This window comes from Squalius cephalus (genome assembly GCF_949319135.1).
Source record: "Squalius cephalus genome assembly, chromosome: 8".
Lineage (NCBI taxonomy): Eukaryota > Metazoa > Chordata > Actinopteri > Cypriniformes > Leuciscidae > Squalius > Squalius cephalus.
Genome location: NC_137129.1, coordinates 34,809,019 through 34,836,872, shown reverse-complemented (window position 1 = coordinate 34,836,872; position 27,854 = coordinate 34,809,019). Strand labels below are relative to the sequence as shown.

Here is a 27,854-nt window from a genome sequence, read left to right as displayed (position 1 = left end):
TTGTGTTTAAGTTGTTATATATGCACTCTTACGTAGGCGTCACGTGGTTGTGCTCTGCGAGTGAAGCCGCAGTGGCTGTGATAAACCACGTGACGCGGTGATCCGGGTGTCAGTGTGGAAAAGAAACAGGTAAATTTTGAGTCTTTCGCTTATTGTCTGCGCGAGTCGGTTCGGCCTTGTTGTCGGCATTGGGGAATCGATTTAGGACGCGAAAGAGTTCGTGTTTTGTTTCCTCCTGATTAGGAGGTCGATATTAAAGCCTCCTTCGGTCGGCGTTATCTTCAGATTTCTGACATCCAGCCTGGTCTTTGGTTAGTACCTCGCCTGTTAATTTTTTCATCATTTGGGGCCTGTAGGCCTCGGTGAAGCCTCGGTGTCGAGTGCACATGTGAACTGACGAGAGTGCGCCTCACCCCGGGGGGCGTGTGCCTTCCAGTTAAAACAAACGCAAATTACTATCGTGTCGATTAATCTAACGGACGATTTGCCCAGTCTTTCATTTACGTTGATAAACTAAATAGTTGATTAACCACCGGCAAAGTTTATTTTTGGGCAGCATAATGATGCCCGATAACCGGCCATGAGGTTATTATACGCGGTCAGAGCGGAAGCCACCCATTATGCAGAGCATGTATGTATTATTTGACGTATAAATAACCCTTTAAGACTATTAAAACCGTTTGTATGTGTGTGTTCATATAGGATCGTTGGATCTGCTTGTTTGAGTTTATACCGAGTTGCTATTCCAAGGCCCATCGCCTGGACCAATCATAGCCCTTCATCTCTGAAGATTTTTTTTATTAACTAAGTTTAATAGATTACAATTTGCTTACTCCTTGACCGGTAAGTCAATATAGGATTCCCAGGATGTCGATTTAAGCACCACGGGTAATGTAGGTTAACTTACCTGTTGGATGCCTATTGTACAGCTTGCTTGGCTACTTTTTTTAAATGCACAAGGCGATTTTATGCGCCTTTGAATGGAAACAAATGGCTTTAAGTGCCTTTATTCTTAAGCAATTTCCATGTTATATCTAGCAAATTATGTATTTGATTTTTTTTTATGTACTATATGGTGTATTGTGGAAAAAAAAGAACATCTTTGATGTTGACAATGTGCCTACACCTTTACCCATGGGCTGTGTGATTGTTTTCACGTCTCCAACATACTCTCAGTGTGACAGATATATCCTCGCCCTGTTCAAAGGCCGTTAAGTTTGTTTTTCTTGAGCTTTGTCCGTTCACGCACGTCGTCCGCCTGTTTTCCCGCGGCTGGTCCCGCGTGTTTCTGTCACGCTGGTTGATTCTGTGCGCGTTATAAAGTGCGCAGTTTCTTTCGGCCACCACATGCCCTGCATTTCCTCATGCGCAGAGCTGCTGTGCTGTTTGTTATAACCATACATGTAATATTGCATAACTTGCACCAGGTGGATTGATTTTGGTGTTATTTTGTCGAAATATCTGGCGTGTGGAGTCACCCCCCCCCCCCCTTCGTGGTTTTAAAATATCGATAAAATGAGGATGTTGAGCACCGGAAGCGCGTTCATAATTGACCTGTTGCTGCTTGACTTGTAAACACCGTTTTGTTTTCACGTGTAATAATTGCGCAATATGAAATTCCCGGAATTGAATTTGTGTCGGTGTTTTGGTAAAGTTGTGCCGTCGTTTTATGGGTAGAGCGTCAGGTCAGACATGTGACGTTGTTTACTTCCAGTTTTGGCTAATCAAAATGGCCACACAAGGTGTATCGTGTTTGTTTGCATCCATGTTTTATGTTAAGTTAGACCATGTGATGGTTTTAGGAATGTTGTTTTAATTTTTAGCGAGCTGTTAATAACATCTTCAATCTGTTTCTCTTTTAAAGGCGTTATTCCATTGTAAATACTGTTATTTGTATATACTGTAAATGATGACTTCAGTGGGCGGAAGCCGGGCCCGGGGCAACTGGGAGCAGACGCAGGGTCAGACACAGAGCCAGTCACAGCACAAGCAGAGGCCCCAGGTAAGATTACTTTCTATTGACATTTTCACATTTCTGGGGTTCTCAGAAGCGGAAGTCGTCATTGTTGGGTAAACTTCTTTAGCGATGAACGGGAGACGACCGCAAATATAATTTTTGTGTTTCCATTTGCTCCAATAGCAAAAGAAAAACAAATCTGATCGTGACTTTGATCTTTGATGACTTTTGAAATAGGAAAAATTATCGAGACTGAGATTGATTACAGCATTCAGAAAAGGGAAGGATTTAAAATTTGCCATCACTCCCATAGCTGTTGTATGAGAAACACTCTGGCATCAGCATTAATTCATTTATCTTTCTTGTCATTTACTGCCAAGGTAATATAACACAAAGTATAGCATATATGTGTATTCAATTTTGATCTTAAGGTACTAAAGTAGTTAACACTTGAAGTGGATCAAAAAAGTTCAAAGTTGTCCTAAGACAAGAATGGGTGTTGTTCTAAATTCGTGTATAACTTTAAGGGCTTGGTTGTATATCGAGTTTGTACAGTATATCTATATATTTTTTTTTAAACGATATGGAATGAGGCAATACCATTTATATTGATACAGTAGTTTGATACAAGCACATCTGAAAAATAACTGAGGACGCAGTGTGAGCTGCTGCAGTGAAAGTATATAGTATAATTTGTCCTAAACATGACACAAGCTTATATTAAGGGCTTCAAAATAACTGGTATAGATATAGTTAACAAGTTTTAAGCAGCGTGCCCAATCAGATGCTCTGACAGATATTGTTGCTGACTGACAGATACATACTAGCGCTGTTTAATGTGTTTAAGATGTTGCTTTCCTCAGTGCTTAACATACATTTGACAGGTATATTCTCCATTTGTAAATGTTAGAAAGTCAAACAAATGTCCATTTCACTGTCAGGAGAAGACAAGCCTTCTGCAAGTGAATCTCCACTAAAATTCAAGCTTCCGTGAATGAGCGCCGCTGCAACAGTAGAATAGTAGAACAATAGTAGATAGTAAAATAGTATAATAATAGTATCTATAATAATAGTAGAACAGCACAATAGAATAGTAGTGCAATAATTCTGACTAAAATATACATATTGCTAAAATATTTGTTGTTGGAGAATTTTAAACCTACAAGTATATTTTTATGAAAGCGACCATTATAATGGGGTAATCAAATGCAGGCTAATATAATTATTTTGTGCTTTTGTTTTTATTTTCATTTTCAGTTTAGCCTTTAGTCAATTTAAAAACAAAAGCATTATTTTTGTTTTTACATAGTAATGTGATTTTAACCACCTTTTTGCACATAATATATTGCATAGCCTACATTACATTCACTATATTTGTTTCCATATCCTTCAATATCAACATTGTTTGTAGGATATCATTGGGCAGGATGTGAAATAAATGTTTTTTTGTTATTTTATTTTTTTAAATAAATACAGATTTTCTTTATTCAAATAGAAAAACGTAGAAAGTACCGAGATATTTATTTTGTATCGCCATTTAGTCAAAAAATACCGAGATATGATGTATTTTTTGGCCATATCGCCCAGCCCTAATAACCTAGAAAGGTTTTGATCCACTTCAAATGCTGACTACTGTAAGGGCTCTTGGAATAAATCACAAATCTATGCCCAAGCAAATGCTATGCCTGACCTATTTCTCCTTAGCTGTATTCTATCTCACTTCAAGCATTGGATTGTTAAACAGTTTGACTGTTATGATGTGATTGTAAAAGATTGCCAAATCAATATCCAAAGTATAAAAATTCACCTGCCCAAGAACAGAAGCTGTATTTTCTTTAAAAAACGTCTTTGTTGGCAATATGACACTGAAGCCTAAAGTAACACAGTTTTATGATTGATCATTTTGGAATATATACAAGAAACCAGCTGATTTTAAAGAGATCATATTTGATCTGTAAATGAGTGCAAAAAATACAAGCTAACCAATAACCATTATACACTAATTTTGATGGTATGACATTTTTTTAAAAGTGTTGAGATGAAAGGGAATTATGTATTATTGACAGTTTTAAGTTTGAACTTATAATTATTAATGAATGTTTTGCAATTAGTCATTAAATCATCCATCAGACTAAACTATTTTCTCCTTTTTGTTTCTTCAGGCCACTGCTGAGCAGATCCGACTCGCGCAGATGATCTCGGACCATAATGATGCAGACTTTGAGGAGAAGGTCAAACAGGTGAGTAGGGATTTCAACAGTTTAGCTCACAGGAAAATATTGGCAGGTTCTGCTTTACCCCCATCCCAGTTTCAAATGGTCCCTACAATACACAAAAAGGCCATACATAAGCCTGTCACGATAACAAATTTTGCTGGACGATAAATTGTCCAAGAAATTATCGCGATAAACGATAATATTGTCGTTCTGAGACCATTTTCATTTAATATAATTATAATGGCATAATAATGCAGGTACACCTTTTCAACGATCTATAAACTTTTATTTCTAAAGAATATTAAACATTGAAAACGGAAAACATTTTAAATATCCAAAAAAATGAACAAAACAACCAAAAACAATAAAAGCAATGGACTCTTAGTGTCTGTTAACAAAATAAATGTCTGTTAATAAATAAAATGGATGCAAACAAAATTGCACTTCAAAAAATATTAAACATTAGGCTATAGACATTAGGCATAAATAGTGATACATTCCATAACAGGCAAAACTGCTGGTTAGGACCTTTGTAAACAAATAAAAAAAAGCCTCAACAAGCCATATCACACCATTCTGCACTGTCCTCCTGTTACTTTGTCAAGTGATTGTGTACTGTCGGGAAGACGGAGACGCACTTTATTGCGTGTATGCTACGCACTGAAAATACTTGGTTAGGATTAGGGGTGAGGAGTGCGTGCGTATTACACGCCATAAAGAGCGTATCATATGCACGCAAAAACAATTTTTGGCGTATAAATGGCACGAGAAATAACATTCGTGGTATAGATACGCATTTTCATGTGATCGGGCTCGCTGTCGCAACTCACAACTAGCATCTTCTCTCTCTCCCGGCAGTAGCCGCAAACAGTCCCGCCGGCGCTTTCCCATACGTGACTGACAAGCGCCGCGCGCCGCCTCCCCACACAAAGACCATGCAACTGACAAGAGACGAAGAGAGTTCACTCCTCCTATACGCTAAAGAACCGAGAGTGGTCATCCAGTCTCTTTGGTAGAGAGAGAGAGACAAGGAAAACAAACAAGCATGCAAATGGAATTATTGCGGCCGGAAAAATTATCGAGCTCTTTTTTTTTTTTTATCGTGTGATTAATTGACTTATCGACTATCGCGACAGGCCTAGATACAATATTTTTTTTGGAGGATATGGCTTGACCGTAGCTTCTAATTAGTTTTTCCTTGGGCTATTTCTGATGCGCTTGTACCTGCAGTTGTGTTTTCAGGCACGTGCACTCAAAAGTTCCCTCACTGCTTTCATTATAGCTCTGACGGGGACCATATAGTAAAAGTGCAAAAGTAAAGTTTGAGCTGCTACCGGATACTCTCTCTCAGTCTCACTCTGAGTTGGAGAGCAACATAAGGCTCAGACACTTCATAGTTCACTCAATGTTTCCATCAGTCCTCTCAGACACTTCCTTTTCTTTTTGCCTTCAAAATATATGGGCTAAGTCATACACCCATGTGGAGTTTATTAGGGGTGGGAATCCCCAGAGGCCCCACGCCATGATATATCACCATTCTTAAGCCACAATGCATATTGCGATTTTTAAACGTTTTGCGATATGCTGAGTATTGTAATAACACATTGTGATTTATTAACTTTTTTTAACTGCAAATATCCCCTAAAGGAAAACTTACCAAAAAAGCTTTAACCACATGTTTTCATCTAAGATAAAGTTCTGGCTATTTCACATCTTTATGTTTGTCTGATGGATAATGAACAAGGACAGTCTATATAAAGGCGATGTGTCATTATATAGACAGATTCTAATCATCACAGCATGCAACAACTGGCTGGAAGTGCATATACAGTGTGATGGTATTTGCATGTCGAGTTAACATTTTACTTGGCATTATCCGAGCAGTCCGTGTTCAGAAATATACGAGAAGGTGCTTCGTTTGTACTCGCTGCACGTGTCTAAAAGAGAAAGCACAGATTTACTTGTGCTGTTTGTGAAATTACAGTCTGAATGAAAGATTTCCAAATTATTTCCTGCATTGTAAGTGCAGATCTTTGGGTAAAATGATGCACTATACTCGCAATTCCAAGCCGAAATTCAGTCCTTAAAGTCCTTTTTACTTGGTGTCCATGTATCTATAAAATATCCCCACACTAAATATTGTGATGCTTTTATCTTTTTGCCCATCACTAGAGTTTACATGCTGCTTATTGCTCCTTTTCTTTTTTTCCAGCTGGTTGACATCACAGGAAAGGATCAGGATGAGTCCATGATAGCGCTTCACGACTGCAATGGAGACGTCAACAGAGCCATCAACATCCTGTTGGAGGGCAGCCCTGACACGGTGAGTTTAGGCTTGAGTTTAGAGATTGGAAAGGTTTGTTTGGTTTAAAAAAAAAAGAGACAAAGAAAAAAAATCATCATCTTTGACTAATAAAGTCGTCATCAGCTAAAACGCATGTGCTTTCACATTCACCTGAATCGCGCCACAGTTCCAGTGCTTCTGAACTCAGACCACCTCCTACAGGTTGTCTCTGGTTGGGTTACCCCGGTGTGCTCCTGGGTCTGCATGACAACTTTCACATTAAGCGAGTGTGAAAGGACCCCTTAAACTGTCCATCAAAATGTATTATTTAGACTGGATTCAAAGTGTCACATTTCTCAAATCTCTCTTTTTCATTTCCTCAAGTTTCCCATGTTAAATTTGCCTTTTGCTTTGCAGGACTCTTGGGAGATGGTTGGGAAGAAAAAAGGAGTTTCAGGTCAGAAGGAAAGCACACAGACAGAGGGAGGAGACGAAGGAAAGGAGAATAGAGATAGAGGAGGAGAAAGAGATGTGGCACGTCGCAGAGGAGGGGCCCCGCGGAGGGGCCGTGGAGCCAGTCGCGGACGGGAGTGTGAGTGGAGAGAACGCTTATGCTGCTACTTGGTGACACTCCCTTTTTATTTTTATAAAGTCTGAAAGACTTCATGACACTATTTTCCTATTAAACAAGGCGTTTTGTTAAATGATGCAACATTTACTTTCATTTATTAGTCTGTAGTCAGCCTTTTCTCTGTCTCAGGACAGACAGCAGCACACCACAAACCCATCACTGCTCTCTATAGTGCTGAAGGGATAGTGTGTGCCACAGTAAAGTTTGAGCTGCTACCGGATACTCTCTCTCAGCCTCAGTCTGAGATTAAGAGCAACATAAGGCTCATATACTTGATTGACTCAAGTCTTTTAAAGGCATTTTACAAAACTTGAAAAAAAAAAAAAAAAAATGTAAATCAGACATTTGGGCTGCCCAGTCTCAGCGAGGTAATGATAAAGTAGAATAGATGCTTTTATTCCTAAACACCAGAACTAATCATAAAATGTGTGAAAGTTTGCTAACACTTTGTTGCTCTTAGCTCTGTGCAACAGCAATTTGTCAAACTTGCATGCCAATTAATGCAAGTATTTAAGTGCAATAAAAAAAAAATCAAGGATAAAGTCCAAGCAAAATGGATTTATATGCATTAAGACATTTGGAAAGCTCAAACTTGCAAGTTGTCTTTTTAGGAGTGTGTTTTAAAAACTAATGGAGACTGTAAAGGGACTGTATTTACATTTATTCTCTCTCTTGTATATTTCTGAACTCATTTCAACCTTTGTTCCCTCTCTTTAGTCCGTGGACAGGAAAATGGGTTAGATGGGGCCAAGGCAGGTGGAGTTGCTGGCAGAGGAATGGAGCGAGGCCGTCGGGGAAGGGGCAGAGGAAGAGGCAAGTACTACTATTGGTTGTGATTGGGGCTAAAACGTTAATTATTGCGATACAAATTTTATACAAAACCATATAGCTACATTTTAGCATGGTATTGAGGTGCTATGTGTGGTTTTAACTGGAAGTGGTTTTACTATGGAAGTAGCATCATTTTAATAACTAATTCATTTTACCATATAAAAATGAGGTTGTTACAATTTTTACAGATGTTACTGTTTTTTGTTTTTTTTAACGAAAATAAATTTACTACATCTTAACTCAAGCTACTGTCAAAAGTGCATTTCTAAGAGGCAAAATATGTAATATTATTAATATTGCAGCCTGCCCTGCAAAGATATGTCATCAAAGTCAAGCAACACAAACCTGTTTCATGACTTGAAACAATAGCAACCATTAGCACATCCAGAAATGAAGAAATTTAATTATATTTATTTTAAGGGAAAATGACTGGAAAAGTAAAGAATTCAAAAACGTGAAACGTTTGTCATGTTCTGACTATAAAGAGTAGTTTAAAACAACAATTAATGGTCTGGGGCCGTATTCACAAAGCATTTTATCTTACCACTAGGAGTACTCCTAAATCGCACTAAAAGATTTAGCTAGGAGTTTTCTCTTAAAAGTTATTCACAACGCCTTTCAGACCTACTCTTAGTAAAGAAAAATGACAACTCCTAAACTAAGAGTGAGTCTTCGTTGCTATGGATGACGTCATTACTCATGCACGAGCTTGACTGAAGTGACCACCTTGATTGGCTGATGATTGTAAGGCGGGAATGATTCCAAACCCCTCCCCTACGATGATGAGTGACAGGTGACAGGTCTGAGAATGTGTGCGCTACACAAGTAGTGCGAAGGACGGAAGATGATGAATAACTGAATAAACAGCCTAAATGAATAAAGAGTAAGGCAAAACAAATAGCCTATAGCCTAATGAAACATATGGATTGATGCAATATCTTTGCAAAATTATTGAATTAATCTGTCACTATATGCCTCTGCCTACGTTTGCAAAGAGAAGAGCATTTTAATTTGATTCACAATGAAACGTTACAATTAGTTTACATGCAATGAGTAGCCTAGTTTTGGTTGTTGGTGGCGTTATTGCATTATGCCTACAATGCAAAATTGTTCCCTCGCGATTGGAAGCTCCTGTAGCCGCCGCATACGCATTTCGAACATCGCAATGTGAAATGCCACAAAAAGCGGTTTGTGAATAGGTCTTAGTGAGTTAGGAGTCCTCTCGACTTCTTTTAAGCTGTCCCAGGCTTAGGTGCTACTTTTAGGGCTAAAATGCTTCGTGAATTACTCTTAGTCAAAAAAATTAGGAGTCCTAAAGTTATGAGTGACACGCCCATTATTTTTAGGAGTTGCTCCTAAATTCGCCAGTTAGGAGCTACTTTTAGCTTCAAAAATTCTTTGTGAATACGGCCCCAGGTCTCTACAACTTTCACTTTGGAGCAAAAATCTGCCTTTAAACTTGAAAGAAATGAAGATTTGACTTTTTTATTTTTTTATCTTTTTTTATTTTTATTTATTTTTTTATAATTCTCGTTTTTGACTTATATGAAATTTTTTATTGTGATTATTTTTGGCCATATCGCCCAGCCCTAGTAGTGATTAACAAATAAATAGGGTGATGTGTTTTGGTTTGACTATCTTCCTTTCCTGTAGGTGGAGCTGGAAGACGAGGAGGGAGGTTTTCAGCTCAGGGCATGGGGTAAGTTTGTGTGCCTCCATCCAGGTCATTCCTTTTTTTGCATGAACACTAATGATCCCCCAGAATGACAAGTTCTGGGAAACGCTGATGGTATTCAGCTAGCTAGTAAAATTGATAAACTTTTGCTTCAACTGTTAAAGGTATGGCACAAGTTTTCATCATAAAGTGCTGTTCTGGGTTCAGCATAAAGCCTGCTGGTGTGCTTATCTTGAGACTGTATGTGCATTCATAGTCTGTAAACCTTAAAGTTTTTAATGTGTTTTCCATGCAGAAGTTTAACCAGGTAAGTAAGGCTACGTTCACACTGTCAGTCCAAATCCGATTATATGTGTATTTGATTGGAATCTGATCTAAAATTATTTATTGTCCACGTTTCGGATCCGATGCCACTTTTTAGTTTTATGGAATATCTGCATTGGTTTCTATGGCAATGAGATTGTGTTAGTAGGTATATGCCAAAAACAACAGCTGTAACATAGAGGGATTTGCAATACCGTTGTTGTCTTATTTACATCATGATGATGTGTAGCCGCCGCACTGGACTACTGCGTCTCATGAGGCAGTGGCAGAAACGTTCATTTCTTAAATGCTGTTGTCGCCGCCGGTCTCAAAATGTCTCCATTATATTGTCACTTTCTGCTCGTCCTGCACTTTGCAGTGCAAGTCACGTAAACCATGCAAAATCCAATCAGAGCATTCAGACTGAAGTGGATTTCCAGAATTTTCCAAAAACCACATGAATGTACCTCGAAACCGACTTGTAAAAATCTCATTTCATGTGATTATTCGCCGTTCACACTTGCTAGGTATTTCAATCGGATATGCACAAACTGATTTGGACTGACAGTCTGAATGAGGCTCAAGAGCTATTGTGGGTTTATTTGCTGCTTTTTGGTGCTATGCCCTTTTAGGCTTGTTGATTCACAGCGTTCATTATATGGTTTCATGGCAACTAGGGTGGGCGGTAGAAAGGTCAACCTTTGAAAAATTTTTTATTATCACGTTTATGCAAAACGCCACCTCTGGGTATGGAATGTCTATGGTTTGGAGAGAAAATGGACAAGGTTGTTACATGTGGAAGTGAAGCTCTGCTAAGCCCTCACATTTTCTTATTTTCTCCATCACTTCCATTAAACGTAGCGAAAACCAATTATATTGAGGGAATTACCTTAGGAGTATTACAATTACCGTTCAAAAGTTTGGGGTCAGTAAGATATCATAAAGAAATTAAGACTTTTATTTAGCAAAGGATGCATTAATTTAATTAAGACATTTGTGATGTTAATTTTTTTTTCTTTCTATCCATCAAGGAATCCTGAAAAAATTTAGTTTCCACAAAAATATTGAACACAACTGTTTTCAATATTAAGAAATGTTTCTTGAGCAGCAATTCAGCATCTTAGAATGATTTCTGAATTATCATGTGACGCTGAAGACTGGAGTAATGATGCTGAAAATCAGCTTTGCATCACTAATAAAATTGAAATGCAATTTATTGCAAAGTTAATTTAAAATTTTAATATTTCATAACATTATTGTTTTTACTTAATTTAATCAAATGAATGCAGTCTTGATGAGCATGAGACTTCAAGCTGAAACTAAGGCTACGTTCACACTGCAGGGCTTAATGCTCAATTCCGATTTTTTGAAAAAATTCGATTTTTTTGCAAGGCCGTTCACATTTCCAATTAAATGCGACCTTTTGTGATCTCCTGTGTGAACGTGAAATGACCCAGAAGTGACCCGCATGCGCAGAAGAGTACTCAACGGTCAACGACGTCACTTGTTGTTTGCGGAAGTAGCTAAACTTTAACCAGAGCCCGTCTCTGCTTTAACTAACTGTGATTCTCTCACTCACACACACACACGCACACACACGAGCGCACGCAGCGACCGTTACACAAGAGCCAGACTGCAGCCGCTGACCTATCTAATATCAGATTCATCACAAATAAGTTAACATAACGTATATATAATGGCCGTGGGCTTTTTTTTTTTTTTTTTTTTTTAATTAACGGGCTCGTCGAGGTCGACCCGTTCGGCAGATTTACCTCAGCTCGACGAATATGCAGTCCGTTTTCAAACCGACGACTACTTCAATGCAGAATTATGACGTTTTTCGCGTATCAATGACGTGCGGGTCGGATACATGCGACCTGGCCGTTCAGACTGAAGTCGCATTTCAAAAGATCGGATATGTATCGGATTTGGGACCACATACCCAAGTGGCCTGGGTCGCATTTGAAAAGATCGGATCTGTGTCGTTCAGACTGGCATGAAAAGATCAGATACAGGTCGCATAGGGGCAAAAAAATCGGAATTGGGTCGTTTCAGCCTGCAGTGTGAACGTAGCCAAAATGACAGACCCTATAACAAACTCGTACTTCTTTGGGTAAAAGTTTACTATAAATCTGAAAGTCTTTATGGGAGGGATCTACATACCAACTTATTACAACTAGTTGAGGTCAAGAAAACAATAGACAAGAACTGATTTTCTTAAGAGATATATTATGGAAATAAAAAACAACAACGAAATGCGCAATAATAAACCCAAAGCAAAGTCACATATTGTAAATGTACAAATGACCTAAATCTATCTATCTATAAATACAAATATAAAATTAATGGTTATGATATGAGCCTGAAATGTTGCATGCAATGAATGTTGTGATGCTTATGGACACTGTCCATAGGTGAAAGAAGAAACCTTGTAGACGATGTAGATGTAAATTAGTTCAACACTGGTAAGTGTCCAAACCAGATTCAATAATCCATACAGCAATTCCAGAAACAAGCAGAAAAAAGGCAATAAGATACAATGATTGGCACAGAGTCCATTCTATTTCCACCAAATACCATGCGGTAGCAAATGTTACAACTTTTACCTACAGTAAAAGGAGTCCTTCTACAAACAAAATATTAACAAACATTAGTATAAACTTCAAAAAGAATGAAATACGATTTCTATAGCCACTCTGTGAATATACAAAAAAAGGGACCTTACTTTGAGCACAATACGGTACGTTTCCCAATCAGGACATCAGTAACTGTGCGTTTACGCCGCCAACGATGCCGTTGAAAGATTCGGGGACGCTCTGACGTAGATCGAATGCTTGGTCTTTTTTTAAACTTCATTTAAAGGGGCCGCAAACAAGCATGTTGATCAGTATATGTTAAACTCATGGAATCTTTTAAATGTGAAAGTAAGAAATTGATCGATGGAAAGAACTTAACAATTATAGTGACATGTTTGCAAACGAAATAAACCAATTAAAAGCCATTTATGTGGTGTGTATTTTGTTCGCATTGAAAATGAATGACTTCCGGCCACTTTGACGTTCTCGCCGTTGTGAACGCACAGTAAGGGTACCAGAGGGAAGCCATGCTTTCCTCTTACCAAACAGCTTTTATGTTCTACTACCTACTGTATTTAAACTTAACAAAAAGTAACAATAGTAACTATAGAACAGTAACATTTAACTTTTACAACCCTAAATTTTTGAACGGTAATGTATCTGCATTAGCGACGCATTTGTCAGTTATAGTCACTAAATGGCCACCACACAGTTTTCCCGAATAAAACCCTCATGCTCCATTAAGAAGAGAGGCCTCATTGAACAAATGGTTGAGCAGATATGGTTGATTAATTATAAATAGTTTTAGTATTGATGGTAGTTTTATTGCAATATGTTTAAATAATACATTTACAATTAAGTTATTTTTGTCAGTAGTTTTTCAGTTTTTCTCTATATATGTGAAGTTGCAGGTTTTTTTTTATTTTTTTATGTGTGCCCAGCCCTAAAAGCAAACAAGATGCATTTTAATATCTTAAGTGGCACCGAGTATTGAATGTGTTCAATGTGTCTTTCATGCTTTTTAAAAATCTCTGAATTTCAGTGTCAACTTTAACATCTTAGTTTGGCTATATAATTTTTTTTTTTTTTTTTTTTTACATAGTGAAACTGCAATATCCTGTAGTCTAGAAGTGCTGATATCCCATCTATGCCATGTCATGCCCTGGACTGATTTTCTGATTCTGTCAAGGCCATTTGTGGTCACTCTTTGATGGTTTCCTTCAGGCTTCTTAACTGGCGCCTTTCGCTTGTTTGGTTTGAAGTGTGCGTTTGGAGTTTGCATGTTTGGTTTTCAATTCTGGACCTCCAAGTACAAGTTTAGCCTTGTATGAGTTTGTAAGTCACACCCCACTAGCTTAGGTGTTTCATTCTAAAGCTTTTACGCCTATAGAGCAGGTGTGGTGGTTTGACCGGTAATGGACGCAAGCATGACGGTTGCCATCGCGCTCTCTCGTGCACACACACAAGCACACTGTTCACACCATGCACCCTCGTCTTTCTGCCTGTGTTGAGATGCTTGTAATTCTCCTTGTTGTTTCTCCCTAAAGCCAGATTGATAAGGGCCCCAGATATGATTTGTCAGGAGATGAGAGGTGAGTTAAATAAATTTATTAGCGTGTTGGTTTTTGTTTGTGTAGGATCAAAGGGTTTATTAGCGATTAGTTGGTTACTGAAGAATGCATCTGAATTTGAGCTTCATATGTTTAGCTTCCACCGGGTTGGTTTCAGAGTTTGAGAATGATTGGAAAGCCCATTTGTTTCTTTGGTATAATTACAATCAGCACATTACGACAAAGCAGTGGTTTTTTTTAGGTCATAGTGGAATTGTTGGAGTGATTTTTCACTTTGTTTACTGATGGGCACTGAGTGAATGAGGGAAGCAAGAAATTACTTCAGTGTTTGCTCAAAAACTATTTTAACTTGTTTTTTAGTACGTTCAACCCAGCGGACTACACTGAGCCAGCTCAAACAGAGGAGAGCTACACAAGTGGAAGCACTTGGAGTAACACAGGCAACCTGGAACCTGAGGATGGAAACCGTGAGTAATGCTTTAAGTGTCTCTTGTAAACCCCTCATCCAGTTTCCATCAGTGTTGGCATGCATTCAGGCTGAAGTACACTGAACATTCTATTACAAATGCTTTTTTTAATGGACTGAGTTGCTATTCTGACACAACTTTGTTTCCGCAGGGCTTGAGTTTACAGGTGGAGAGGGAACAAACTATCCTCGCAAGTTTGACTCCGCCCCTGGTGAGTCTTAATGGCTTGCACAGACTATTTTGTAAAGGATTTGTTCACCTGTTGTCATTGTAAGTGAGCTGAGTGTCTGTGTAACAGGTGCTTGGAGAACTGCCACGGAAGAGTGGGGCACGGAGGACTGGAATGAGGATGTGAGTATTTCAACAGAGACCAAAAACCTTCTTTCCATTTTAAGACTGAGTAAATCTAATTCTTTGTCTCTTCTGTCTAGCTGTCAGAGACCAAGATATTCACTGCCTCCAGTGTGGCGTCCATGCCCATTCCACAGGAGAATGTCACCATTACAGCTGGACAGAGGTATGCTGGTGGCTTTAAGGAAACATTAAGGATTTAATTGATCTATCAACGGCATCTGTGAACTTTTCAGTTACCTTATTAAATAATTTTGGCCTGTTATTTATCTGCCTACACTGCTGTTCAAGTTAAGGGACAGTATATTTTTTTAAGTCACTTTTTCTCACAGAGGCTACATTTTTTTATCAAAATACAGTAAAAACAGCAATATTGTGAAATAATTACAATTTAAAATTGAAATATTTTTAAATGTATTTAATTCATGTGACTGGAGTAATGGCTGCTAAAAATACAGCTCAGTCTTCAGTGTCACATGATCTTTCAGAAATCATTTTAAAGTGCTGATTTGGTGCTCAAGAAAAATTTGTTAAATTGTTGTGCTGCTTAATGTTTTTGTGGAAACCGTACAATTTTCAGTTTCTTTGAATAGAAAGTTCAAAAGAACAGCATTTATTTTATCTTTTGTAACAACAATGTAAATGTCTGTTCTGTCACTTCTTGATCAATTAATGGATCCTTGCATTCTAGTCCAAGTATTCATTTCTTTAAACAAAAATACATTAGTGTTCAAAAGTTTGGGGTCCGTAATTTGTCACCATTTGAAAGAGTAAATTTCAGCTTTAAGGAATTCAACACTCAAAACCACACTGATATGCTTTCACAGATGTGTACATTTTCCTGATGATCTGCTGCAGTCATAGCATTATGATAACCTTATTGATGTAAGCATGTTTGACGTTCAGGATTGATTTGGCGGTGTTGCTGGGGAAGACGCCTCCCTCCTCTTCCTCAGAGGCAGAGCCTGCTTCGCTTGAAGGCCCACAGCCGCCATCTCTGTCGCAGTCTCTGGTGTTTAGCAACTCAAAGCAGACAGCATCACTGTCCCAGTCCTCCTCCAGTGCTCCTTACAGCCAGCACAGCATGGTAAGCCAGATGATAAATGCTCTGTCCTGTCTTAGCTGTTAATAAAATGTGCATTTTGCGGCAATTGGTGTCAGTTGTTTTTCCTTTTTTATTAAGGGTCAATTTTCTGATTATTTTTTGGGGGGCATATTTTAAGCTTTTTTTTTTTTTTGGTCAATTTCTGTATTGACCAGTCAGCGTCCAGAATTGGAATTTAGTTTTTTTAATAAACTATATCCTACCTAAAGTAGCTAGAGGCATCCAGAACTTTAGACGCTTTTTAATTGCTCTTTGTCCTTTCCTCAGGTGAGCATGCTTGGTAAGGGTTTCGGTGATGTTGGTGATACAAAAGGCACCACTGGAGGCTCCACGACTGGTTCTCAATTCCTGGAGCAGTTTAAGACGGCCCAGGCTTTGGCCCAGCTTGCGGCCCAGCACTCACAAAGTGGACCGCCCAATGCTGTTCCTTCTACCTGGGATACCAGCCCCACTACACTGGGGCAATACGGTAAGAGTGCCAACATGGTTTGAATTGCTTCTATGATTGTTTAGCCCTCTCTGTGAAGTCTTATTTTTTTTTGTTTTTCTCTGTGCTGTCAGATATAAAACCTCAAACAGAGCCTGTGCACAATCCCTTCACCAAACGGCAGCCCTACCAGCCCACCTCCACTTCCTCCTCCATGATGGATGCCTTCTTGCAGAACAAAGCCACGCCCACTTCTACCACCTCAGCTCTGCTCCCTCAGTCCACCCAGTCATCTTCACTGCCCCAGGCCATCACCACCCCTGTCTCCAAGCCCTCGGGACCTGCCCCAGGTCAGCAGAACTCTTCCAGCCCAGCCGACCTGCAGGCGTCCAGCCCCCTCCCCCTGCAGCAGCACAAACTCAAACAGCAGAAGAAGAGGGCTTCCATCACCACCAAGGTCATGATTCTGCAGTTCTTTCTGGTCTCAGCTAGGACTGTCATGATTATGAAATTTGGCTGTCGATTTATTAAGAAATATATTTGTTTTTGTTTTAATTGCCTTATTCAGTTGGAATAATGACATTGATCAGATTCGCCTTATAGCGTTCATTAGTCCTTTTTACTCAAATGTTGTTGTGATTTACAGATTCCAGCCCAAGCGGTGGAGATGCCAGGATCTGCAGATATATCTGGGCTCAACCTGCAGTTTGGAGCATTACAGTTCGGCTCTGAACCGGTGCTTCCTGAGTATGATACCTCGGCAGCTGTCGCCACGACGACACCAGGCAACCAAGGCCAGAACAGCCTATACACAAGTGCTAGCAAGTGGGTATCTCACATCACTATATCCAACGACTGAGACTCTTGAGTGATGCAGTAACACAATCACAGCCTGACTATTGATTGGTTTTCCGGTTTGTCCACAGTGAGCAAGCAACAGCCCTGTCCAACCCTAATCAGATGGAGCTATATGAGCCAAGAGCCAGCCAGACACGGCGCTACCCTCCTTCTGTGTCCTCCTCACCACAGAAAGACATGCAGGCAAAGGTGAGACAGAGTTGCCTATCAATGTACCACCATAAGTCTTGTGAAAATGATGCTTCATCTAAGCAAACCTTTTTTTTTCTGCCCACAGAATGGGTTCAGTTCGATACAGACGTCACAATCTCTGGAAGGTATGACAAGCTTTAACAAATGGTTTCAAAGTAAAGGGCCATTAACATCAAGGAAGATAATATGCATCGCAAACCCGTAGTTAACATTGTTTTCTACGATAATATTGTAATTGTGGTTTTAACGATCTGACATTATCAAGTATGTCCCTCACTTTACAAAAACATACTTGGAGTGCATACACTGCATGAAGTAGCCTTTTGGTTTACGCTAGACCATCACGTATGCCTATTTAGGCATGCCTGCAGGGCATTATAAAAAAAAAATAAAAAAATAAAAAAAAAAGTATATAGTATATCTGTGGGCATACGTATATATACATATACACGTATGCCCAACAGGCATACTATGCCAACGTATGCCCGTTCACACGAAAATGCGTTTTTCCATTCCATTGCGCTACTCAATAAAAATTCCACTTATTGTAAAAACGTAGATGAAAGTTAAAAAATCAGTTTAAACTTATTGGAGCTTTGGGAGTCAGTTGTCCACGGCAGTCCTAAACCTGCCAAAGTACCAGCACAATAACACACTCAGCAAAATTGTCTGATCATCGTTTATCGACAAAATGGACAAAAAATGACTACTGATATTTTCTGGTATCGTGCACACCCCTAATGTTAACTGTAAAAAAGCGTTACCCTTTATGATTAGTGTCTTAGTTTCACGTTACATGTAATTACTGTAGATTGTGTATAATTTCATGCAACTAACCAAAACCACACCCTAACCCTATAGTAAGTACATGTAGTTAATTACTCGGTACTTCATTATATAATTATAAAAAAAAAAAAACTTTGACAGCCAATCAGAATCCATCCCACCTTAGAGAGCTCCATTTGAAGCAGCTGAAAGCGTAACTGTGAACATTATCATCCATTGGTGTGGATGCTGATAGTTACTGTTATTATCCCTGCCAGCTGCAGCAGGCTCTGCAGTGTCCATGAAACCGGTGTCCGAATCAGTCGTCCCACCATCAGTTTCCAACATAACCTCATTGGCTGACCCCTCATCAGGTCCTCCTTCCCTGCTGACTACATCCAATCAGACGCCTCTCAGTGCTCTCGGGCACGAAGATGCCTCTTCCAGCTCACTGGCCCCTCAACACAATAAGTAAGCCATTTTGTTGTTGTTGATTCAATTTAGTATGTATGGATCAGAGATGCTAATAATACTGCATGTTTCCCATCAGCTCCCACCCTACACAGCAAAACAGTTTGGCACCTTCAGTTCGCACTTCAAACTCAAGTCTGCTGGTGAGTTTGCAACTAAATGCACTTTTTTTTATATACAAGTATAGAGCAAAGTCAATGCGAAGTCCGTATTGTCCCTACAAATTTCCATTTATTTAAATTTCCTTGGGCTTGTTTTTCATGACTCACCTGTGTACTATATCATTTATTTTCCCCTGAAATGAGTGTCATTTAAAATGGAGTTCTGTTGATTTATTCTTTATATTATTTGTTGATTTATTTAACAAATGGCTGTTTGTGAGTCTTTTATTTATTTGTATTAAATTATCTCTTTTGCTCACTGTGATCTTCCTCCAACTTCATCTCAGCACCCAAATGTGGATGCTGATTCCAGCTTGCACTCATCCTTCTCCTCGGTATCTGTGGCCCCATCTTCAGTTCCCCCACCCTCTTCAGCTACTTCAGCAGCCCCCATCTCCCACAGCGTCCCTGTTGCCCCCTCTTCATCTGTCAGTTCGGTCTCGGCGCAGTCCGCCCTGGGCCCCGTCAGCAGTCTGACCATGGGATTGAACAGTGTTGCCGGTGTGGCTTCAATGGTCCCCCCTTTGGCTGCTGCATCTTCATCTGCTGCCTCTGCCACTTTGGCACCTTCATCTGCCTCGTTGTCTCGCAGTACGGCTGCCTCAGGTAAGAATTGCTGTTATTAGTGTTTTGGATCAAAAATGACAAATTGTATAGGCCTATACCATTGCATAAAAGTCCTCTTCCTATGATAATGTTAAGTAAGGATCCTTCAGAAAGACTTATTAGAATTATTTCTCTTTTCTTTTTTTTTTTTCATTCACTTTTGTTTGGATGGAAAAAACATCTTTGATTTCTAGGAATAAATTGATACATGATCATTCATGTCATTTTCGACTTGTACAACATCCCTTTCATTATCTCAGAGATATGTAAATTTGTGAAATGCTTGATGTAACTGGATAAAACATTTCTACATCTTTTAATTGTATGCTGCTGCTTCAACAGGGAAAGCACCTCCAAACCTGCCTCCTGGAGTGCCGCCACTGCTGCCCAACCCTTACATTATGGCTCCTGGCCTGCTTCACCCATACCCAGTGAGTGTTTGGCCTGGTTTTTTGTTTGTTTGTTTGTTTGTTTGTTTTTTGCTGCTGCATGCTTTGACATATGTGGTATCTTGTTTTCGCTCACAAACCTCTTATGTCTTGCAGCCTCAAGTTTATGGCTACGATGACTTGCAGATGTTGCAGACCAGGATACCACTGGTGAGGGCTTGTTCCTGTTTGATAAGCTGAAGTATTTGACATGAAATCAACAGAAATGGGTTTATTTGTGACGCATGAAGTTGTCATTATTTTTGCCTTATGTAGGACTACTACAGCATCCCATTTGCCACTCCAACCACAGCATTGACTGGCAGGGAAGGCGGTTTGACGAGCAACCCTTATTCTGGTAAGATGCAGATTTATTTTCTTTTTAAATTTGGTTTGTGCATTTTGTTCAGCATCTGGACAGGGAACCCAGAGGTTGTGAGCCCAAAGCTTCATTATCTGAAACAGTGTCTGAAATCTTTCTCTTAGCTGGCGACCTGTCAAAGTTCGGCCGTGGTGACGCCTCATCTCCTGCCCCTGCCACAACGCTGGCCCAGCCTCAGCAGACCCAGACACAAACACACCACACTGCCCAACAGCCCTTCCTCAACCCAGCCCTTCCACCAGGATACAGCTACACCAGCCTGCCCTATTACACTGGTGTGCCCGGTCTGCCCAACACCTTCCAGTACGGCCCTGCCATGTTTCCGGTAAAAGCTCTTAAGGCATCTTTACACAGCCAAGTTAAAGCTGCTCTGTGCCTGCTCAAAATTCAGTGTAAAAACACAATGTGTCATATGCCTGCTCTGATCCATCTCAGTCCCTAGTATTAAAGTATATCTTTGTTTTTGGCATAAACACATTTACATTGAAATGTAAATGTTTATGCCACCTCTGATTTATTTGTTTCACTACTATAACTGGATCTTCCAGTGAAAACGACAAATTTCTGTTTATATGCAGGATTTAATTTTACCAATCATTTAGTCTGCTTAAACCCTTGCCCCTCCACAGTTGACTGCAAGCATTTATTTTTGAGTGCACATCTCAATCCAGTCAACAACTTCTGAACTGGTAGAGAAGAGATCTATCTCTTTAGTTTAATTGTGACTTTTAAGGACCGTTCTGAATGTTCCTCCCAGGTGGCTCCTACCTCCTCCAAACAGCATGGTGTGAATGTCGGTGTCAATGCGTCAGCTACAGCCTTCCAGCAGGCTAGCGGTTATGGATCACATGGATATAGCACTGGTAATGCATTTTCTTACTTTCATGCAACATTTAAAATGCAGAAAAACATTCAGATGGAATGATGTTCTTACAACAGTATCTGCAGAGAATTAAGTTTACCAGTTTGCGAAAAACTCTACTGACTAGTAGGTCTCAATACCATCTTGTTCCTCATGGCTGAGTTAAAGCCATGTTTAATTAAACTTTCTCAGTCACTTCTAAACCCTACCTTGGCCAAGTTTGATTCCTGTCTTGTCTGTGAAGTTCAAGCATGAGACAATTTATCTTATTAAAGGTACAATCCATAGTACTGCTTCTTGTTTGGTTTTGCAAAACCAGATGACCTTTGCAATCACAAGTGTTCTGCATGGAGTTTTGTTTTGTGTCGCTAAGCTTTAAACATTGATCCTACTTGTGGGGTAGTTTTAACAATTGAGCATCATACAACTTGACTTGGAGTGTCGTGGACTGAAATCAATCTGCAGCTTCAAGAATATGGCCATTTTTGAACATTTTAAGAGCAATCATCTACTTGAGAATCTGTACAACTAGTGAGTCCCAACTGTGGCATTTAAACTATTCAGGGTTTGCCCACAAATAGTCTTAAGCACTTCAAAGTGCCGCCAGTGGGTGGGTTTCTGTGGAACCAGTGATGTAAGGAGAATGAGGTGGGAGGGAGGTCGCTTGATTTAGGGTGTTGGGTTCACACATGCTTTCCACACGCTGCTTGCTTTTGACCATCCACCACTTTTGAGCACTGTTTTGTTGTACCCTCCCATTCCTTTGCTCTTACGCTCTCCCTCAATCTAACACATCCATCTTTTAAAATAATTTCTCATTGTTTCTTCATTCTTTTCAAGTTCTTCATAATGTCTTTCCTTACATCTTTTCTTGAAATTAACTTTTTCCTTAATGAATATATCTTCCAGCTTCATCTTAGTCATTCCTAATGTTCTCTTTTTTTGCCCCATTCTTATTTCTCCATTTCCATTCCTTTGGTTGTAAATTGTCCATCGCTTTCATATCTCCTCTTAAATGTTCTTAACACCACCAGTACTCCTTTCCGATTAGGCCCCTCCCCCAGCTTGCTGCATCCCTGTGCCCCGTCCCCTTCTCTCCTCCTTCCCTCTGGCCCTGCCTGGTGTGTGTCTAATGCTGTGGGGCTGTGGCTGTGTGTGTCTGACCGTTTGCAGGCTATGAGGATTTGGGCCAGGCTTCGGCAGGGAGCGGGGATTTCTGTAAGGGCGGCTACGGCACTGCCGTTGCCGCAGCCGCTGCTGCCGCCGCCGCTGCTTCTGCGCAAAACAAGCCCGCCAGCTCTGTCACCGGGCCCGGAGTGGGTGAGTGCAGCCTCACGCTAAACCCCCCAATTTCCTTGTTCCTCCTCCCTTTTCTTTCTTAAGCTCTCTCTCTCTCCCCTCATTTGCTCCTAACTTACTCCTGGTCGAGTTTGATGAAGCCGTCACATGCCTCCTCGTCTCCGATGGAAGGAGATCAGGAAACTCTGTTGAACCTAGGAAGTTCTGTACAGGGTGGAGGACACTGAATTCACACTTCCTTTAGGTTGAACATCAGGGTTGTTGCACTCGTGACTTTTAAGACAGTGACAGTCTTTTCTTTAACACTATCAAAAAGGGTTTCGACGCAAGAAGCCAACTGCCCAAAAATGCATTAGATCAGATTAGTGGATTTGTTTGAGCTGCCTTTTTCAGTATTAGAAGATTTATTAAATATCAGCAAGTTGTTTCTCTGAAATGGACTACTGTTTCTTGTTAAACAAGGTAAAATATCAGTTCTAATGAGAGCAGAGGTGGTCTCTATTTATTTTATTTATTTTATTTATTTATCACAGAAAATGCCTTATGCATTATATTTTGTTAATAGGTTTTTTTAATCTTGTGAACATTTTGTCAGCTTGATTGACCTACATTTGTGTTTACACTGGTTGGCAGTGTTCTTTTTCAGGTTGTTTTTTATGAAAGCTGTGTGTGTGCAAGGTTTTTTTTTTTTTTTTTTTTTTAATTGCTTAATGGTCAACAACATGCTTTGGTTAAATTAAACTAGGATAAGTCATTTTGAAACTATTAATGGGAATATTTGTGAATAAAAAAAAATATATATAAAGATGTAACTTTTTTTGTTTTGTTGGTTTTGTTCAAGTACTTTACTACAGAATTGCTCTAAACCATGAGACCAAAGATGAGCTTTACTGTCAAACATTGTTTTCAAATGTACCAAAAATACTGATGTTATTTTATGCTCAAGGGAATTGTTCTCACCGTCCTTAAATGTTTTAGTTAGTCACTGAATTACTGAAGAGTCATTTTATTTTAGTTTGTGTGAAAGCCCCTATTATTTGTCCATTAAAATTAACCCTAATTAACTAGCCACCAGGGTGATCCCCCTAGAACTAAATATTCCCCTAGAACATTTTTTTCTGGTTGTATTCGTTCCACCAGTAGGAACTCTGACAGACTTGTGTCCTGCCGCTCTGGTTGTTGTGCGGGACATTCATTTTGTTGATGGGCAGGCATTTATTTTGACATCGCTGAGCCTGAGCCTGTTTAACAGTCCTAACTTATACGCTATTAGATAGAACTGGTAAACTGTATTCGAAAAAGTATTATTGTGTTGGCTGTGGGGTTGATGCCCAATATCGCTAGCTGAGCAGAAATACATCATGTTTTGCTTGGTCCCTTCAAAGTTGTGCTGGATTTCCACTTGGACTTTGACGCCGGTCCATCTATCGCTGTTTTCCATGTTTGTGAATATAGGTTATAAACTGGTGGGTGCCTGTTTTTTTGCAATCAACGTTCACTTGCGTCACTGGTGGTTCCTGTTGTGCTGGCTTAGACCCTCATCTGAAGTAGGAGATAATTTAGTTCCCCCAAAAGGCAGTTCTCAGTTTCTGCATTGCAAACAAGCCAAAAAGCAGATACTTCCACCATTAGTTATAGGAACTATGAAAAGATTCCTCTGGTGCGAAAGCCCCTAATGTTAGAACCCCTTACAAATTGTAACTTTCAAATCCGTTGCTTCTGCCAGTGTATTTTTCAATGTTTCTTTCTTTTTTGTTCAGAATGTACCAAGATTTGTATGATTGGCGAGTACATGACTTCATCTTCCAAACTGTTTGTCTTAACTGAATACCTACGATATGCCTATTATTGTTTATATTGGGACTATTTTAGACCTGCTGGGATTACAACCACTGTGGAGTAGCCCAGTACCTGTGTGACTTGTCATACACACAGGGTTCGTACAAGGTGCTTGAAGTACTTTTAATTTGACTTTTGAATTTGAATTTTGTGTGATCATGTAAGTCCTGGAAAACAGCCATATTTATGAAAAGGCACTTGAAAAGTGCTTGAAATGTATAAATATATAAATTGTAGTTTTTTTTTTTTTTTTTTTTTTTTTTTTACAGATAAAACACAAATACAATCTTTTAACTCACTATTAAAACTGCAGCCTGATACTGCTCAAACATGTCCACGTATATGATACAGCTTTCATTCTTCAGGTCAATCATTCATGGAAAAAAAATCTGTTGAATGAGAAGTAGTTCCGGCTACAATGTTCTTCCGCAAGATGCATGCGGTTTTGGTTAACCACTAGAGTACCAAAAGTAACAGTGATACCCTTTTAAGTTATTAGTATTTTGATGGTTATGTTGTACCATTTTGTGCCTCATGCACATTACATGACACGTATGTGTGGATTTTCATTTATTTGCAGTTTTGCGACCTCAATCTGTTAGCCTTGAACTGGTACCGATCTATGACAGAATGTGGTTCCACAGATAATGAGCAGTTTTTACACAGCTGTCCACCTATAAGCAGTTAAGAGATATGTTCCTTTTAAATGTCACATTTTAGCATTCCTCACTTGCTGAATTTCTCCAGTCATATGCAAGTCAGAATTATAGTGACTTAGTTAACTATCTCAGGTACAATTCACATTTATTTGTGTAGCGCTTTTCACAATACACATGCATTTTCTATAAAGCTGCTCTGAAACGATGAGTCCTGATGTTCTGCTAGTTTCAGTGATCACCATTTCATGTGTTTTGACTTCAGGAGTTTCGGTGACATCAAGCAACACGGGAGTCCCTGATATTTCAGGGTCTGTTTACACAAAGACACAGGTGAGCACCCTCGTCAGATTTTTTATTTGATTAACTTTTAAACTAAATTGAGGCGCCAAGCATGTGGTTTCACAAATGCTAAAGTGTCTTATTCTGTCCTCCAGTCTTTTGAGAAGCAGGGTTTCCACACAGGAACCCCCAGCGCTTCCTTCAGTTTGCCCTCAGCACTTGGGAGTGGCGGCCCCATCAACCCTCCGGCTGCAGCGGGGTACGCTCCGGCCCCTTACATGCACATCCTGACCCCCCATCAGCAGCCACACTCTCAGATGCTCCACCACCACCTGCAGCAGGACGGACAGGTGAGCTTGAGCCACGCTGCCGTGTGTTTACCCATCAGGCTCAGGAAATAAAAATCCTTTAATGCTTTTTGTTGTTGATTTTATGGTTTTATTTTCCCCTTCCAAATCAAAGCTTTTCATGTTGTTTGAGTTTGAATACTTTTTAAAAATGTTTTATTTTTTATTACTATTATTAGTAGTATTTTTAGATTTATTATACCTATTATTTTCTCCTTCCAAATCAAAGCTTGTCGTGTTTGACTTGGGAGTACTTTTGTTTTTAAAAATGTATTCTTATTTATATTTATATATATATATATTTTTTTTCCCTTGTCTTAGTCTAATTGTATTTATAACTAAAACATTTAAATAAAATGTGTTCCGTATCATAAACACTATTTGATTTAAAAGGGGGAAAATAATAGCTATAATAATAATTTATTATTATTATTAAATATAATACCTTTTATTTAAATGCAATTTATTATTAAATCAATTTAAATAACAAAAGGTATTATATTAAAATTCTATTGTTGTTATAATATATAATATTAGTTGTTATATTTCCCCCACCCCCCAATTCAAACCTTTTTATAATGTTTATGGCTGTTTTTAAATCCTTATGGGTACGAAGTCTATTAAAAGAATGTGTTTTTAAATATAAATGTCTAATTTTTACTATTTGAAATTAATTTGATTTCAATTTGATTGTTTCTTCTTTCAGGGTGGCTCTGGACAGCGCAGTCAGAACGCCTCCATTCAGCAGAAATCGCAGATCAACAAGTCGGCATACAACAGCTACAACTGGGGAGGCAATTAACCCCCCCTGTCCTGTCCCGTCTGGTGTTCCAAAGGCTGGATTAGTGGAACCTTTTTTTTCTCCCCAGATACCTCCCCCTTTTCTTTGTCCTCCACGGCGCTCCCTCTCCTCTCTCCGCACGGTCACCCTGCAGTACCAACCCCATTCCACTGGTGGCACTGTCCCGAGAGAGAGATAGCACTGTAAGGCGCCGCTTGAGGAGGGGGCACGGGGGAGAAGTCTTAACGGGGAGCGTGATATCGCCAATATATGGATAGTTACTTAGGCCTTCATGATCGGAGTATTGAGTATTTGGAGTTTGTATTGTTCAAAATGCATAAAAGCCCAGAATCCCCCCCCTCCCCCCCCCCCCCTCCTTTTTTCTGGAATATGTAACATAGATCTGTTTTCTAAAAGGACAAATGTTTAGTTCTTTTTCCCCTTTCTTTTTCCTTTTACTGATGGATATAATAAAAAGAGAGGGGTTTGATAGAGGGAGAGAAGGCAGGATTGTTTTGTTTTCCTCACATCGTTTGTTATTTCTTTCCTTTTCTGCTGCTTGCTTGATCAGCACCTGCAATCCAGATGTACTTGCACCTCCTCGGTTTCTCCCCCTTCAATGAGTTTTTACCAAATTTTATTTTGGGAAAAAAAGGAAGATATCACTCTAAATCGGCTAGTGCAGTTGTGAAGTTTATTTTTTACCAAATATAAATAGATATATGAAAAAAAAAAATGTATAGGTGAGTTCACAGGCTTTGGTTCTGTACTGCGTGTGTATGTGCATGTGTGTGAGTTTGGCTTTATTTTGTGTGTGTGAATGAATGAATGAATTGCATCATCAGGGTGGCCAGTATATGAATGTTCTACTTATAGAATAGGCTTCAATGTGTATTCCTTTTATTGGAGCCTTATTGTACTCTCCAGATGTGAGAAGTGCACTGGTCACCTTAACTTAAGACTTATTTTCTGCAAACTTGTTTTTTTTTTTGGGTCCTCTTTACCACCCTTCATGTTGCAGGGAGATTGGATTACGTTAAGGCTTGATTTTTGACCTCAGCGTTTTGCCATAAGCGTGAAGTTTCTCATTTATTTTGGGATTGAGGTCTTTTTTTTTTTTTTTTTTTTTGGCCACCCTGTGTCTTTCCACAGCCTTTGTCCTTCTGTCATACCTGCAGTCATTCTCCTCCTGAAATGCCCCACCTTATGTCCCCAAATAAATTCTTTTAGTAATATGATTATTAGGAAAGTGCTGATGGACAGAATTGTACTATGGGTTTTTTTTGTTTGTTTTTTTTGTCAGTGACTTTCTTTTTGTACTGTGCGTTTTAAAAAGATTTAAATGGATAAACTTGTCTTGTACATATATATACATATATATATAAACACAAGTACTGTAGTCTGTTTGATGGCTTCTTTTCTCCCCTCTCGAATCCTTACACAGACTTGTTAGCATTTTTGTTTTGTTTCATAATGTTTTTTATTTTGTAAAAAAATATATAAATATTAAGTAAATAAACAAGAAAAAGAC

General features: G+C 39.2%; 1 protein-coding gene across 10 annotated transcripts; it reads left to right on the top strand.

The window, feature by feature from the left end:
- Nucleotides 1-65: 65 nt before the first annotated feature.
- ubap2l (ubiquitin associated protein 2-like) lies at nt 66-27,403 on the top strand. 10 transcript variants are annotated; one of them, XM_079879584.1, is made up of 31 exons: nt 139-311; nt 703-843; nt 1,865-2,002; nt 4,120-4,197; nt 6,386-6,496; nt 6,875-7,049; nt 7,806-7,901; nt 9,573-9,618; nt 14,021-14,065; nt 14,405-14,511; nt 14,663-14,722; nt 14,810-14,862; nt 14,943-15,028; nt 15,769-15,949; nt 16,235-16,436; nt 16,529-16,851; nt 17,041-17,219; nt 17,321-17,441; nt 17,530-17,569; nt 18,488-18,680; nt 18,760-18,823; nt 19,129-19,447; nt 19,790-19,878; nt 19,993-20,046; nt 20,152-20,233; nt 20,362-20,582; nt 21,015-21,120; nt 22,293-22,439; nt 25,179-25,246; nt 25,351-25,545; nt 26,249-27,403. In XM_079879584.1, the coding sequence occupies exons 3-31, from the start codon at nt 1,907-1,909 to the stop codon at nt 26,342-26,344; spliced, it is 3,633 nt and encodes a 1,210-aa protein (XP_079735710.1). In that variant the 5' UTR covers nt 139-311; nt 703-843; nt 1,865-1,906; the 3' UTR covers nt 26,345-27,403. The 10 variants fall into 10 exon arrangements, with proteins under 10 accessions (XP_079735713.1, XP_079735715.1, XP_079735717.1 ...); XM_079879587.1 differs by lacking the exons at nt 139-311; nt 703-843 and adding an exon at nt 66-129; XM_079879593.1 differs by lacking the exons at nt 139-311; nt 22,293-22,439 and adding an exon at nt 100-129.
- Nucleotides 27,404-27,854: the final 451 nt, after the last annotated feature.

What these genes read in the sequence shown, in the direction of transcription:
- ubap2l (XM_079879587.1), top strand. Translation starts at nt 1,907, where the DNA reads ATGATGACTTCAGTGGGCGGAAGCCGGGCCCGGGGCAACTGGGAGCAG. An exon ending in CACTACACTGGGGCAATACG is followed by an intron (nt 16,437 to 16,528) that starts GTAAGAGTGCCA and finishes CTGTGCTGTCAG; the next exon opens with ATATAAAACCTCAAACAGAG. An exon ending in TGTCACCGGGCCCGGAGTGG is followed by an intron (nt 22,440 to 25,178) that starts GTGAGTGCAGCC and finishes TTTTGACTTCAG; the next exon opens with GAGTTTCGGTGACATCAAGC.